The 16126-nt window shown below is 41.8% G+C and overlaps 1 protein-coding gene across 1 annotated transcript in view; it reads left to right on the top strand.

The window, feature by feature from the left end:
- The first annotated feature begins 1869 nt into the window (after positions 1-1869).
- NEDD4 (NEDD4 E3 ubiquitin protein ligase) overlaps positions 1870-16126 on the top strand; it is a 53523-nt gene continuing 39266 nt past the window's right edge. The window contains exons 1-4 of the mRNA XM_032700127.1: positions 1870-1945; positions 12730-12803; positions 14425-14503; positions 15665-15703. Coding sequence (XP_032556018.1) covers positions 1901-1945; positions 12730-12803; positions 14425-14503; positions 15665-15703 — 237 coding nt within the window. The 5' untranslated portion in view covers positions 1870-1900. The remainder of the gene's footprint in view (positions 1946-12729; positions 12804-14424; positions 14504-15664; positions 15704-16126) is intronic.

Below are 16126 nucleotides of genomic sequence, written 5' to 3'. Positions count from 1 at the left end.
TTTCCAAACTTTCTCAGTTGATCTTATAACAGACATTGTTTTTTCCCATGTAAATCTACCTGGTCATATGAAGACACTTGCCCAGTGCCACTTTGTCTATTTGTCAGACACTCATCTGACTTTTCATAGGTAATACCCTACAATGGTTTTTAGACATGCAGACACTCATCTGAGTTTTCATAGGTAATACCCTACAATGGTTTTTAGACATGCACAAGCTGATGTTGCTGTTGAGATTGCCTGTCCTTGGAGCACCCAATTCACCTGTGGGAGGAGAGCGGGAGTGTGTGTGGTAATAGGCACGGGCTTGTCTGAGCCCTGCTGAGGAGGTCCTACCTGGGTGTTTAGTGATCTGCCTGGGTCACAGTCCAAAGGGCTGAGCCTGGGTCTTTGTTTGCTTTAGAAAGGGAAGAGTTTCTCATCAGATGATGGCAGAAGCAGGTCACCCAGGTTGGATAAGCTGAAAGATGACGAAAGACTCTGGTTCCCTGCCAGTACAGGTGCTGCTACATTTGTTCATTGTTAATGACGTGATTTTCCACGTGGTCATCCTAAGATGAAGGTATGTTCTCTGCACTTGCAGACTGTGCAGTGCCTGGGGGAGTTTGGCTCAGGCTTGTAGAAAGGCTTATGGCTACAGAGCTAAGATTAAGCCACCCTACTTAATTTATAGCTCTTTTAGCACAGCTCTTGGCTGTTATCCTCTGCCGGCTGGAAGGGCTAGTGGGCAGGAGGGACTCCTGAGGGATTGATTCACGGGCAGGTGTTGGAGGCAGCGTGAATTCAAGCCATTTACAAAACCATCATGGAAGCAAGTTCTTCCCAGGGAATGTGGGTGACAGCAGCGAAGTGTCACTGAATGGTGATTTGGGAATGACATGAAGTGCTCAGCAGAAACATTGTTCTGCTCCCCAAAATGTTGTCCTGCTCTTTTTCTAAGGCGCTGCTATACTGCTTGTGAGCTTGAATGGGTGTGGGGGAGCGAAGAGATTTTTCTCTTCAGAAAAGTCTTGACGTCTTTATTGCTTTGATTTCAGACAAGGCTTTTACAGTTTATCTTTTTCTGTCCTCTGGCATTCTCCCTGCTTGGATGTTAGGTCAAGTCCTCACACAGCCGGGACTTCCTTCCTCCTCCCAGCACCCTGGAAGCCAGCACTGCCTTGTCCTGACAAGCAAGGCCCTTTCTGTGCATTGACAAGGATTTTTTTCCTCTCAGTTTTCCCCGAATTTTAGCAATTCCAGGTTCCCTGAGTGTGAGGGGTTTAGGTAAGAGCTCCACGGCTTGGGCTCGGCTCTCAGAGATGCAAAAATAGCCTTAAGTCTTAAGCTGCGGCAGGGGAGGACATTAGGAAGAATTTTTTCACAGACAAGGGTGATTAGATATTGGAACGGGCTGTCCTGGAGGTGTTTAAGACTGGACGTGGCACTCGGTGCCAGGGTCTGGTTGACATGGTGGTGTTCGGTCGCAGGTTGGACTCGATGATCTCAGGAGTCTTTCCCGATCTAATTGACTCTGTGAATCTGTGAGAAAAGACCTCGACAACGTAAAACAGCGGGAGCAATATCAGACCGCCTACGTTATTCCCCCAGAACCTGGCGGAGCGCAGGGCGGAGCTCAGCGCTGTTCCCGCGGCGCCCTGAGGGGCGGTGGGGCCGAGGGCGGGGCTGGGGGCGGGGCCCGCGCGCCCCCTCGGGCTGCCCGCGCCGCGCGTGTCTCCAGGCGGGGCGCGGGGCGGAAGCCAATCGGAAGGCGCCGCCGCGTCGCGGGTGGGCGGTGCCGCGGCCCCCTGCGCCAATCAGACGAGGCGGGGGCGGGGGCCGGAGCGGGGCTGGGCGTGTCCGGGCGCGAGGCGGGTCCGGGGGCGGGGCCCGGGTAAACACGGCGGCGGGCGGCGCGGCCATGGCGGCGTCTCCCGCGGAGGTGCTGGGGCTGCCGGCCGACGAGGTGAGCGAGGCCCCGGCCGCCCCCAGCGCTCCCCGTTCCCTTCTGCGCGGAGCGCGGGCGGGCGGCGGCTTCTCCGCGGGACCGGTCCAGGCGGGTCTCCGCTCGGGGCGGGGGTTTCCTGCGGGCCCGCTGCGGCGCGGCGCGGGGCGGGGGAGCGGGTGAGGCGGTGAGGGGGGTCCCGGCGGGGCCGGAGCCCCGGGGCTGGTTCCCCTCCGCCCCGGAGGGGGGAGCACGGTGAGCTGGCGGCTGCCGTGTCGCCTAGCACCGGCATTCCCGGCTCCTCCCGGCGGGAGCTGTGGAGCCTCCCCCGTGGCCGGAGGGATCCGCGTGTGCTCCCAACTTCCGCGTGACGGGGCCAAGCGGGATTTCTTGTCCCCCCCGCGCCCTCCCCGGTAGCGAAGAATCGAGGCTTTGTTCGAGGTTTTGTGGCAGGTGGTGTCACAGGAGCGCTCCGTGCATTGGAGCGGTACAAAATGTAGTTGGGTGCCCGAGCGATGGGGCTCATCCCGGCATTGCCGTGAGCGGCGGTGGGAAATCCTGGGTGCGGTTCAGAGTTTTTGGCAACAAACCCGTGGGTGACTGGAAGTGACTCCTGCGGCGGCCTCTGTCCTGAGGTCGTAGGTCCTGAGCATGTGGACCTTTATTAGGTGGCTGAGACTGAGGTACCTGTTACTGGCTGTGTGTTGTAGACAGGTGATGTGAATTTTGCATCTTAACTGTGGCTTGTGCATAGGGCAGGATGTTATGGAATAGTTAACTTAATCAAGAAGAAAGAAACCCACTTTTTTAATTGCAGGTGCAGGAAGACTAAAATCTGTGTCTGTCTGAAAGGTGTTTGGTGACCTGTGTGAAATGTCAGTAATATTGTCTTTGAGCCAACAGGGTATTTTACCAAGACTGTCTTTGATCAGCTCTTTTTTGTGTTCAGGCAGTGATTATCTCTGTGTCAATGCACACTTGTTGCCTTAACAGGAATTCAGTTTGTTAAAGCTCTGAAATGGTATTCCTGGTCTGTTAGCATGGCTTTTTTTCTCAAGTTGTGCTTCACTTCTGGAGAATTAACTAAACAGCTCTTAAATTATTTTTTTCTTCATCCTAATACTTGAATTACATAGGATTTCTAGTAGAAAATAAGCACTGAATGCTTCAAGGGTTGCATAACACTTCCTATTGCAAGATCCTGTTTTCATTTGCTAGTAACTTTTTGAGACTGTGTAGTTGGACTAAAACATTCCATGCCTTAGGCTCTCTACTTTAACTTTATTAAGCTTTGTTCAGTTTAGCTGTTTCTTAGCTTCTCTTGCTATGGGGAAAATATTCTGAAATCTGCTTAAAATGGAACAGTTCTGATATTCCCTCTATCCTTTTGAGCATAAATACGTTCGTTTGGAACAGCTAGGGGAAGGGAGAGGAAGTTTGAGCATGTAATAAATCTATCAGATCCAACTTTTTCTGTAATTCAAAAGCCTAGCCAAACCTTTCCAAGTTACAAATGTGGAAAAATGCAGCTTGTTTATGATCAGAGACTTTAATATTCAGTGTTACTTACTGATGCACATGTAAAGAGCTTGCTTAGTTTTCTTCATAGTTTTCATGTGAGATTCTGCATGCACAAATGGCAAAACAAATGATCTTAGGGTTATAGGAGAATTGCTCTGCCAGCTGCTTTTGCCTAAGGGTAGTAGAATGGAAAACAAGCGTTCTCCCTCTCTGGATGGTCTTTTTCTGTCTTCTGAGAGTTTAAATCTGGAAGATTGTGTTGGTTGTGGTTGTGTGTTTGCACAGTCAGAAACCCAGGTCATACTGAGGGTATCATCAAGGAGTTCTCCATCCCCCACCTTGTTTTGCAGGCTTGTTATAGTTTATGTCTGCACACTGCTGCTTCCCAGGGCTGCTCCAGGGCTGTTCTCCAAGAGGGATTTACTTGGGGTATGAAATAAAATTGTCTGGTTAAAAAAAAAAGCCATGTTATCTGCAGAACCGTTTTACTTGGTGCAGCTTTTGGGTATGATCATGTGGTAAATATAATAAGTATAAATAAATGGTTAATAAAATAAACCTGGTGAGGAGAAGTTGGTGTAATTGTTGAGACAGTTGAAGGCAGTATTAGAGTGTGGATTCCCCCACCGCCATGAGAGTTAGGCATTTATGACAGATTACTTGGTTAATGGTGTATTAATCACTTGGACTTAATAAAGGATTGCTAATCTGATGTTTCTGATACAAAGAAAAAGAAACTGGGATAAAAAGGAACCTGTAATTGAGGTTATTCTGTATACAGTGGATTACTGTGTGTGCTGTATGTAGGTATCTGAGTTGCAGTGCCTGAATCAAGCAGATGCAGTTGTCCTTAATTTCTCTTGTTCAGTTTTTCTTCTGCAAAAGTATCCTTTTGTCACCCATAAGACTTTTTATGGCTTAGGTGAGTATTGAAATCATGAGCACTAGTAAGGTCATTGGGGAAAAACTGATAATTCTGTGTTCAGAGCAGGGTCTTAGCAATAGAAAAATAAAAATCTCTAATAATATGAAAAACAAGTTACTTTTTATCCTCTTATTAACTTCTGTTAGAGTGGAAAGAAGTGCCATAAAGTGTTCTTCCCACCTCCAGGTCAGACTTCTCTCACAGTGCTCTTTGCTGATGCTTTTAGATGTCCTTGCTGAGGTGGAGAGTGTGTACCTACAGGGTTTTGTTGAAGGGCTTCCTCATACAAAACTTTCAGGTTGTTAAGACTTGGATTTCTGTAGATTAAACACTTCAATCAAACATTTCCTAATGAAGTATTCACTTCCACTTACTGTGTTTTTGTGGCTGTTGACTGCAATACTAAATGTGGCATTTTCCAACAGTAATTGTGGAATGATCTTTCAAAGACTGAAGGAGGAGTTGTTGATATCTCAGCTAATGCACAATTATTTCCTTGGTTACAGAAGGAATTATGTTTTTTGAGTGGTTTGCCATGTTAAAAATATAACTGCTAAAGAGTTGTTCGGTGTTTATTTCTGTTTTCTATTAGAATACCTGCTTGCACTGTGGAATGGCATTCAGTAAAATGACACTGCTTTATACGTGTATTTGATAATCAGTTTAATTTAAAAAATTCCATATGTCAGAGTTCTTACACTCCCAGCCTGAATTAAGAACTTCTTATTTTGCTTAGCTCTTTTAATGTTGCCTAAATAACATTCCAAATGAGATAGCTTTTCAGACCTGTTGTGTCTATTATGTTTAATCGGTTTCAGGGATCAAACCAGAAATGGAAACTTCTCACAGGCAAAAATACACTTCCCACTTGAATACATTTTCCACTTCAGCTTTCTCAGTCACTTGAGAGCTGTCCTGTGTAGAACAAGTGTTCTTGTTTGCAACAGGTCGCATAGGATTTCTCATAAACATATGGTATTTCATTCTGAAAAGCTTTAGGTATATTTTTATATTCCTTTAGGATCTACTACAGGAGATCCTGTAGTTGTTTATGGTTATTTAGCTTTTTACCTGGTGAACTGAATGTCTGGGATATATGGTTTATCTTCTCTACTTCTGCACACCTTACCCCCCAGCCCTTCTCATGATGCTGTCTTGGAGGTGATGCTGATGATCAGAAATCTTTCAAACATTACTTCAGAGACTGGCATGGGCTAGTCTTCCTCTGGTTTGCTTCTGACAAAAACAGTAGTTTTGTTTGGCTTGTTTGTGCCTGACCTTGAGGCAGCCCAGTGCTTCTGTTCAGAGCCCACGGTGTCCCCAGCGCCTCTGCACGAGGTGTCTGTTCCCTGTGACTGTTCTTGTACAGGCCTCAAACTGAGAACCACAGACATGCACAACTCTGTGCTTCAGAAATGCTCTCCAGTTTTTCTAGGCTGTGAAGGACTTTACCATTGTTCTGGAATCCAGTGTGTCTTGATTAGTGAAGACACTTGTAGAAATAGTGATGCTTGCTGGCTTGAGGTCTTGAGAGGTTTTCTGGGTTTGTTTTGGGTTTGGTTGGTGTGTGGTTGGGTGTTTTTGAACAGCAATATAATTTGTGTAGATCTGGTGGTTTCCAGAAGCTGTTTTATGTACCTGGGTCTGCTTTGTGTTGTTTTTTTAAAGCCTTTCTTTCACACTGAACTAACAAACACCAAGTGGGAATGTTATGGATATTGGGTTGCACATGTTGAAAAATTGCTTGGTGGTTGGTTGGGGTTTATTTGTTGTGTTGCTTTTTGTTGTTTGTGTTTTTTTAATTCTGTTGACAAATGGGTAACTGCATTAGTGAACTTTTGTCTTCTTGAATCTTTTCCTTAATTTACAATCAAATGCAGGTGTTAAATACAACCTGTAGTAACAGCCAGCATTTCTTGAAGGATGAGACTTTCTTATTTATGGACACAAAACTGTAGAGGAAAGAGAGTGCTCGCTGGGTTGTGAAGCAGTGGTCAAGACAGCAAAGTCTCCTTCCTGTTTTCCATCTCCTGGTAAACTGAATTGATGATGCTGAAAAAGATTTATTATCATTTAGATGTACCCTAACATATATGTCTGCCTCACTTGCAAGGTCTGATTATTGCAGGAATTACTTTTCTCCAGCTAAGGCTTCCCATTCTGGGGGAAATGCTTTCTTCTGCATATGAGAACTATATGCAGACATGGTATGAAGCTTAAGAAAGCCTTAATATATGGTTCCTGATGCTGCCTGAATCTTAAAAGGTGATGCTGCTGTACTGTTTTATCGTTGTAATAAGCTTTGATGCTTTTTTCTTGACTTTAGTGGTACTTGATTCTTGACCTATCTAACTGGAACAAAAGAATAACAGGATGTTATTGCCTAGAGGAATTGTTTACAACCAAGTGTTCTCTGTTAGAGTACTCAGTCATTTTTATATTGGCTTCCTCAAAAAAAAAGCTCTCTAGTAGTCCAGGAGATACTGCCATTTTATGTTTTACATTAGATTAACCATCCTGGTCTTAGTGTTTCCTTACATCCTGTGTGAGTCGTTTCAAAAAATGAAATTGAAAAAGTGAGGCCAAAACTAGAACCAAATATTAAAATAAGAAAGCCAATAAAATTAATTTTTCAGTACTAATCAAATCTGTACTCTGAGTAACCCTTCCACTAAATAAAAGCTTTCTCTTTTATTACTAGCATTTACTTTAATTTATCTGACTTTTGAATGTGTCTTACACATGTTAAGCTGCTTTTTCTGTATGGTAGTTGTTCATCTGACCCTAATCAGTCACCTGCTGCTGACTGAGGTGTGTCAAGAATCATAGTTCAACCTCAGAAATGGATTGCAACTTGCTGGAAGCTCCTGTAAAGGTGTTTGGACTTGAAGTGTCTACAGTAACATCAGAGGGAGCCTTTCTAGCCACCAAGTTAGATCATAGTATGTTATGTGTTTTGTCTTACTGCTTAAAGTGAAGGAGAAGAGTTGGAAGTGCAGTATGTTCCTACTTCAGTTATTGGATGTTGCAGATATGAGTTGCTGGCAAAGGTAAATGCCTCCTGCTGATGTAAAATTGTAGCATTGTGATGCACAACATGAAAAACTTTGGGCTTTTCTCACCCTCCCCTGACTCAGGTGTAGGCATCAGCTTAAACATGTAAGGTGACAAATCACAGCTCTTTGTTGTAATCTTGTTGTGAATCTTATCACATTTAGTTTGTGTAGGAAATATTTGGTCATTTGCATCAGTTCCAGGTTGCACATACTGGTGTCTGTACCTGCCTGTGCACCCTCACAGACCAGAGCCTGCCTTTGGGGGTGCAGAGGAGGATCACACTTGCTTGTCCAGTGTCTTGTGCTGTGGTCACCAGCATGTCACCATTTCTTAATTTGTGCCTTCTTTCTCACCCTTTTTTCCTGCTTATGCCTTTTTTTCTGTCTTCTGCTCTGTCTTGGACTTCTATCACTAAAGCAGGAGTTTTTCTCCCAGTTGTCATTAGTGTTATTTTCCTGTCATGTGAGTTTGGAAGGAATGGGGGTGAGAATGGACAGTGTTAATACTTGTCCTTTGTAATTATTGACTGCAAAGGGCTGTAGCCCAGGCAAGACCTAAGTTGTGAGCACATTTTAAACTCCTTATAAGCTTGAAATTTCCTTCCAAGTGTTGTTTTCTTGCCCAAAATGAACAGGTCAAGAACTTCTAACCTTAATATATATTCATTGAATATAGGTAGATTCATAGTGACTTTTGTGGAAATGAAACACTATCCCCTTCTGGAAGTGCCACTTTATTAGTTTGATGCTTGCTGTGCTGTTCTGAGAACACGTTTTAAACTATTTTAATAGGCATACATAAAAAGGATTTCTGTTTTATGATCAGTTCACAGAATCACAAGCTGGCAAACATTGCCTTTACAGCTTTAAGTTATTGATTGTCTACATACTGGCTCAGAAACCTATTTCATCATCTTGTAACATGGTATCTGTTAGTAAATAAATTAGTGGAGATTATGAAAATGGCATGTTTTAGCAGTCTCAGCTATTTTGACCAGTTCATCTTGAATGTGTACTGTTAGAATATACTAATATGATTAACAATAGAATAACGATAAAACCTGGAAGTTGATAATAAGATAACTGTCTTGCTGACTCAGCTCTGTAAAGGATGTTTTGTCTGACTTAATTAGACCAAGAAGTTTTTGATAGTTCAGTCTCTGTAGCACGTCACAGCCTTATTCCCCCACCCCTTAGCTTTAAAACATTACATAACCCCTACAAACAATTGAAGCTGGAATTTATTGGGAGCAGACTAACTGATATAAACATTGTGTGCAGCCACTCCCTGGCAGATTCAGCAGTTTTAAGAAATATTTCTTTTTTTGCACACTGTTTTTACCTGGTTTATATTGGGTTACTTGTATTCTCGGAGGGAGCAGCTTAACAGCTCAGTTGTAACATTATTGTGTTCTTTTGTTTGTTTGTTTTTGCTTCCAGCCTCCGGAGTGGCTGGCAGTCAGAAGTTGTCAAAAGAAGCTGAATGTCTTTGTTCCGTCTATAAAAACAATCCCAGAGCAATTCTGTGCCCAGAGCTACTGCCTTTGATGGGCTGTGTGTGCCCATCTGTGTCACAGGGCAGCTGGGCACTGGGGCACTAAACCTGGGAGACTCCCCGTGTTTGCAGAGCAGCAGGGAAATGCTCCATCTCCTCGCCTGTACAGATGGAATGAATTCAAACTGACCCCTTCAGCTTAATGTCAGGACTGCAAAAGCGTGGGTAGGCATTTATATCCAGGAAGAGACTCTTGGGGAGATAAACTGGGCTGAGAGAGCAGTTTCCTAGAAAAGCTGCAGTGCTGCTGGACATAGATAGTGTGTTCTTGGTTACTGGCTAGGTGCCTGTCCCCTCCTATGTCACCAGAACCACTGGGAGCACAGCAGTGGTGTAAAGGAGTAGCAAGGGGAGCTGGAGGATGTCTGCAGTCAATATGGAAGAGTAGAAGAGGTACAGGCTGTAGCCTGTGTATTTTTTTGACCACAAAACCCCTCGTGTTGCAGCTGCCTGTGGATCTCCAGGAGTTACTGATCCAGAATTCATTGTATGTGTGGCTACGAAGGAGGCAAATAAGGATCTTCTGAGCAGGGTGAATGAAGAGGAAAAGGTTCAAAATTGCCTTTGAAACAATAAATTTTTCGTTTTGAATCTATTCCCTATGGGTGCCAGAATCAAGTATCTGATGCTTTATCTCCCTGTGGAGTTTGCATCACCTGCTTTGTGTCTGCATGTAACGAGCTTCATACAGTCCTGGAGCTCTTTTGCTGTTCGTTTCTTTCCGAGATCAGTGTGTTTGGGGCAGCTTTGTTGAGCTGGGGCAGCAGTTGCTCAGCAATCCTGCCTGTCATCAGCGAGTGGGGAGGAAAGGTCAGCTGGTCACAGCACAGCCCGGTATCCTGTCGGCAGGACTCTGCCTCTTCAGGATGTGCGAGGTCACAGCACTGTCGGTCCTTCCACTGTCAGGCACTTCTGCGTTTGGATCGAACTGTCTGAATTTATCCCGATGTGCCTTGGACACTGCTGTGACCAGGAAATGGGGAACCTCATCTCTTGGGATTATGTATTACCCTTTCACGTTAGCGTGGTTTTTTTTTTTTTAAGTTTCTAGTCTCCATAGTTTAGAAAAGGAAGAAGTGGATCCCTCAGTATCACCTATCAGATTGAAAAATACAAAAAGGTGTGAGGTGGCTTTTGGCAGTGAGAGCAGTTAGTCAAAAAAGTGAAAGTGAAAACAGGAGAGCTGTAGGAAAGATTGTTGTGAACAATTCAGGAATATTTTTAAACTGTTTTTGTTAATCTAGAAGGGTATTTCTACAAGGCAGCTCATATGTGGATGTTGGCTTGCTTAGTTGTTCTGCTGGGCTAACTAAAATCCTGTAGCTGTCCTAGTTTGGCACTGACCCCAAATAAATAACAGCCTTGCTTTCAAAGGCATGTTTAAATCAACCTTCAGCATACCAGCACTGGGTTTTTGGCTTCTGGTTTCCTGAGGCAATGTACAGAGCAATTTGTCTTTTTATAAAATAGCTTTCATATCTCTAACGTGATACAAGTAAATAAACCATGTGATTAAGCCAACTTTAAAATCTCAGGAGTGTGGATGCTATTTTTGGAATCTCCCTTATGTGGACTACATTGATGCCTTATTAAACCTGACTCTGGGATGCCTGTGCCCAAAAGCATCTAATTGTCTTGGTTTTTCTCGTGCTTGAGTAACGGAGCAAATCTCGTGGTCTGAGCAACTAAATGCAGGTACGAGAAGAGCTATTTGTCTTTTAGGGCTGTGTGTCCTACATCAGCATCTGCTCTTGGTCTTTTTCTGAGAAGGAAAAGGTGGGATTGTTTGTCCAACTGCTTTCTGTCAGTTGGGCCCTGTGGGCTGTGACTGAGGACCTTCCTCATGTTGGGAGAAGGTGGTGGTGCACTCAGTGTAAGTGCAGAGGTGCTCAGGGAGAGCAGAAAGGCACATGTGGGCTCTTCACCAACATCAGAAACTCACTGATGTTGGTGTCATTGAAGCCAAGTAATTGATAGAAGATGAATTGGGCATCGTTTTATATGCAAGACAAGGATGGATATCTTAGGATATTTGTGATATATTAACATTTATATTAACATTAATATATTTTCTTAATTTGATGCCAGCATAGATTTTTACTTATTTTTTCCTAAATCTGGTCAGTTCTATTACTGTCATAAAACACAATGATAATGTTATACACCTTAAAAGCCTGATCATGACTAAGAATTTTGAAAGCTTAGGCCACATATTAGTGGTCAGTGCTGGGTGAGGTTGGTTGTTAGGTCTTTCTTTTCTGAAACGCTAGATTTTCTAGTAGGAGAACCGTTCTTTGAGGTGAAGGGAGAAGGTAGACTTGTGATTTGGCTGGAATTGTCTTGGACAATTGATTGTTTTGTCAGTAAGTGGGCATTGCAGATGTTCATCTCAGTTCCCAGGCAATCACCTCCAACTAAAAAGGGTGGGAGAAACTTGCTTACTTTTTTATTATTTTATTTTAATTTAGTGGTCTGTTTTCAGTTTTATGTTGTTACCCAGTGGTTTCTGCCTCAGGATTAGCATGCAGTTCCCTCCATTAGTTTAAGAACCACTCCACTTGGGATTGGTTAGGGAATCCAGCCTTGTGGTTGAATAGGAGACCAGAGATAAAGCATCCTTAGTGCTTCCTAGGAGTCTCCTTTAGAAAGGACTTTCAGTAGTGTGTGGAATTCAGGAAGGCCCCAGGGGCAACATCTGCTGCTTCAGCCATTGCTCTTGGTATCTGTTTAACTCCTTAACCACCCAGACTGGATTAGCTTTCCTCACAAGTACCTCTGGCTCTCCATGGCCTACAAACAGCCCTTCATCTGGGAAAATTTTTGCTTTTCAGAGAAACAGTGCTCATTTGTCTTCTTCCTTTGACATGGTCACAGCTGTTGGGATTCCCTCCCCCTCCCCCCGAATTCAGTATCTTATCAGATGAGCCATGGAGGACTGTACAGCTGTATTAATTAACAGGAGGAGTGCAATCACTTATCTCACTCCTGTGAGGCTAATTTCTATGATGTGTAATTGAAATACTCTTTAGTTCCTTAAAAATCTCATACCCTACTGACAGGTCATATTAGAAATCCTGATATTTTGAGTGTGACCTCTCTGTGGTGTTAAAGAAAAATAGATGCAAGAATTCTTTATTCATGCCTTTTTTCTGCCAGTTCTTTATTTCTTTATTAATCTGTTCTGATAAATTCAATACCCTTTTCATTCTGCCCAGGAAATGAATATTGTCAGAGTCTATTTCCCACTCTCTGATGGATGCCAAGATACCATTAGGTGCAAACTTGTCCTTACCATTGCCCCGGGTGTGCCCTGCAGTGTGTGAATGCTGCATCCAGCCCAAGGGTATTGCAGGGCTCCCTGGGGAAAGGAGCTGGAACACTTGGGAGTTTGGGAAAGAAGGCTGACAGGATCAGCTGTTTGCTAGGTCAGCTGTCCTGTGGGATTTTAACTCAAAAACCCACTCCTATAGAATGCCAAGAAGCTAAATTATTTAAAAAACCCAAAGCCCTACTGTATTGACATGTTTTTGAATTCTGTGTCTACTATCGGGTGTGGATATGATGGTGATCAGCCTAAATTTGCTACTGATAGAGCTGTTTCTAGCAGACAAAGTAACTGCATTACTTAGTCTATAGTTTTCAGAGCAAATTCAAAATTATGCCAATAGTTGCTTTTAGCTTTATAAATTAAAAATAGATCTGAAAAATAAATCTGAATGCAACTTGAATATGTTACTTTGTGTTTAAGGAGAACACACGAATCGTCAGAGTGAAGGTTATAGCTGGCATTGGCCTGGCCAAGAAGGATCTCTTAGGAGCCAGGTAAGAATGTCTTGTTCATGTATTAAGGGACAACTGCTTCTTTATTTTCTTTCTACTGCTTTTTAGTTCTTAGTAAATCCTGCTGTGCCTCTTAAAAAAAAAATAAATCAGAACTTTTTTAACTGGTAACTTTATAAAATTATTGGAGATTATATAAACATGAAGATACCAGCTTTCTTGTCCAAGAGTCATTTGGACAGATCTAATGCACTGGCAAAACAAAGTGTGGGAATGTTTCATTCTCTGCATGGTAAAACAGTTTTACCATGGAGGATGGATCCACGTATGTATTTTACTTCATGTGGACTACAGCTAAAATAACAAGAGTTTATAGTCAAAATTTTCTCAGCTGTGTTTTAAAGACTTGGAATGAGCACAACACTAAACACTGGCAGCAACAGGACTATTTCAACTCAATATATGTGCAGAGGAACAGTATCCACCAATTCTAGAGATGTGGTAGGCTCAGGACTGACTGCAGGTTCTGGATATGTACTGGTTAAAAAGTTAATCCATATAAGAAAAGAAACAATCAAAGTGGGTTAACATTTAACAAAGGAAAGATCAGGCTTCTGAACTGGGAGCTGAAATGCTTGATCTTTTAGAGTTGGCAAGTGGGAAAATGAAGTTTGTACTAAAGCCACTTTTGCTTCTGGCCCCTGTACAGAGGGTCTGGAGAAGTACTGATGGGTTTAGTACTAGTTCTGTCCCTGCTTTGGCCTATGTGCAGGAATGTTGTTATTTTAGCACTAACAAAATTACTACGTGTGACATCAGTTTAGCATTAGAAAAAAATCTCTTCTGATATTCATATTTTCCTCAAAGCCAGACAGTCTCTCTCCAATTTTTTTTGTTCCTGTGCAATTTTTCTTTTCTTTTTTTTTCTTTTCCCTTTTTTTTTTTACTTCAAGCAAAAATAGGTCAGGTCTTCTCATCATAACTTCAATCTGTGAAAACCATACAGCTCTTTTGCTGTATGGCAGACAGTTTGGTCACCTTTTGTTACTAGTCTGTTTGAGCAATTATGCCTTAAGTCTGTTTCTGAAAAGTAGATATTCATATAATCTATTGGGTTTTTTGTACCACAGGAAGGGAAAAGGCAGTATGACATTTAAGCAATCGTATTAGGACATCTTCAGTAACAGAAAAGCTCTGTGAAACTGATAGAACATTTAATAAAAATATTGCATGTTCAAGGAAGTACCTCAAATTCCAGGTGTTCTAAAGTGTTAAAACCAAGATATTTAATACTTCAAGCTTTTTCAGTCACAACTGATTTTTTTCATGCATGTCTTGTTGAAATGCAAAAAAATTTATTAAATCTGTTCTCCTGAAATAACTGTGAAAGAGGACAGAGAATCAAATTGTAGTGATATATAGAATATAAATTGGCATAGCTGGTATAGTTATAAGCAGTAACAGTGTTTAGATTAGTTTTATCTCTAAAACTGTTCAGGAAATAATTGTAATTACAAATGCATATGGTGTTCATAAACTAATTGTAACTCCCAGTTTCATAGCTTCTATTAATTTAAGCCTTTTAAAACTTGACTGCTAATAATGCTGACCTAAAAGGACATACAGCACCATGCTTATCTTTTTTCTTTCCCCCCTTTCCCAGTGACCCATATGTGAAGGTGACGGTGTATGAACCAGGGAATGGAGTCCTTACCAGTGTTCAGACAAAAACTATTAGAAAGGTTAGTTATTTTTGTGGGTGTGGGGGGGTTGGGTTTTGTGACATTGTGTTGTGTTTTTTTTTTTTTTTAAATCACACTCAAAAAGTTAACACTACAGGAAATATGAGAATTAATATGTCATTCGAGGGAATGGACATAGGGAAAGAAGTGTTCCATGACCTTCTCTGTTTCTCTGTTCATGGCATTGTTGTAGTATTTTCTCCTTAATAAATTTGTTGAAAGGTAGAGGAAAACCTAAGGGATATAAGGTGAGTACTGATTCAAAGCTACATTGTTAATGGAAATACTGGATTGTTCTGATTTTCCGAGATCTTTAGTGATATAAGAATCTCTCTTTCTTGCTGTACAACTTTTATCTTTTTTTATGTTAAAAACACAAGCACAGTTTGTTTTATTTACGTATCAAATTGCACCATTCACCTGAATCATGATAGTACTTGTTTTTCTAGAATACCTGCTGGAAAAAGGTCAGTCTTAGTACTGCTAATTTATCTTAGATTAACTAAAAATGAAAATCTGTATACATGAGGGGGAAAGCACTCTTCCAAATTGTTGCTTTAGTATAGTGTCTGTGATTTGTGTAATGAGATCACTCATGCATTTTTCCCTTCATGTTGACAATGGTTACATTAAACTCTCATCATAGCTAAACTAGCTCTAGTATTTTAAAAAATAATCACAATTGAAAGATGTGTTTAGTTGAGCAGGTTCTGATGTGTTTGACCTGCCTGTGCCTGGTCTGTCTAGATTATATTGGTTAGAGATTTGGCATTTGCTAAGAGTTCATAATCTGAGGATTAACGTATGTTTGCATGTAGGTAATGTGGGTATTGGACTGAGAAGAAGGCAGTGCTTATTACTGAAGAGACATACCATAAATTAACTTTTTTTCTGACTGTCTCATGTGCCTTCTGTGCATCCATGGCATAGGAAAAATCTGAGAATACTTGCATAAAGTGGCTCCATTTTGCACTGTATTAAACAGCACAAGACTCCTCTGACTTTTACCTGCAATATCAAGGTTAAAGCTTTTGTATTTTCTTCTAAAGTGGATTGTTACATGGGATAAAACGTGTAAAATATCAAAACAGGCAGCAATATGGAATTGTCAGTGAAACTAATGCTCTCTTCCTTTTTTCTTTCTTCTTCCTTCCTACATAGTCCATAAATCCAAAGTGGAATGAAGAACTCTTATTTAGAGTAAGTGATTTTGTTTACAGACTTATTACCTGTTGGATATTATAATAATACATTGAGAAAAAACTACTAACTACTCTCCCTACTTCAGAACACCTTCCCTAATTCAGAAATGAGTCTGTAATTAATGTTCTAAAAGGCTCACAAACTGCTTTTCTTAGGAATGAAGTTGTTAACTCTTGCACTAATAAAAATGCTACATTTTCAGTCTTAATGTCGTGTTCTTCATTCTGTGGATGCTTAAAAACCTGAACATGGAATGTTGAAAGAGTTTGGGATAACACCAGTCATGGTTTATTGGTTCTGATAGAAATGTGTTGCCCAGTAAAATGGCAGCAAGGTGTAGATTTGCTGTTTAATATCGGTCTTAGGTGTTCCTTTCCTCCTGCATAAACATGGAGATTTTACTGAAGAAAAATGTTGGAA

The sequence above is a fragment of the Chiroxiphia lanceolata genome, chromosome 12 (assembly GCF_009829145.1).
Source record: "Chiroxiphia lanceolata isolate bChiLan1 chromosome 12, bChiLan1.pri, whole genome shotgun sequence".
Lineage (NCBI taxonomy): Eukaryota > Metazoa > Chordata > Aves > Passeriformes > Pipridae > Chiroxiphia > Chiroxiphia lanceolata.
The sequence above is the reverse complement of the archived record's forward strand: the minus strand, read 5'-3'. Positions and strand labels throughout refer to the sequence as shown.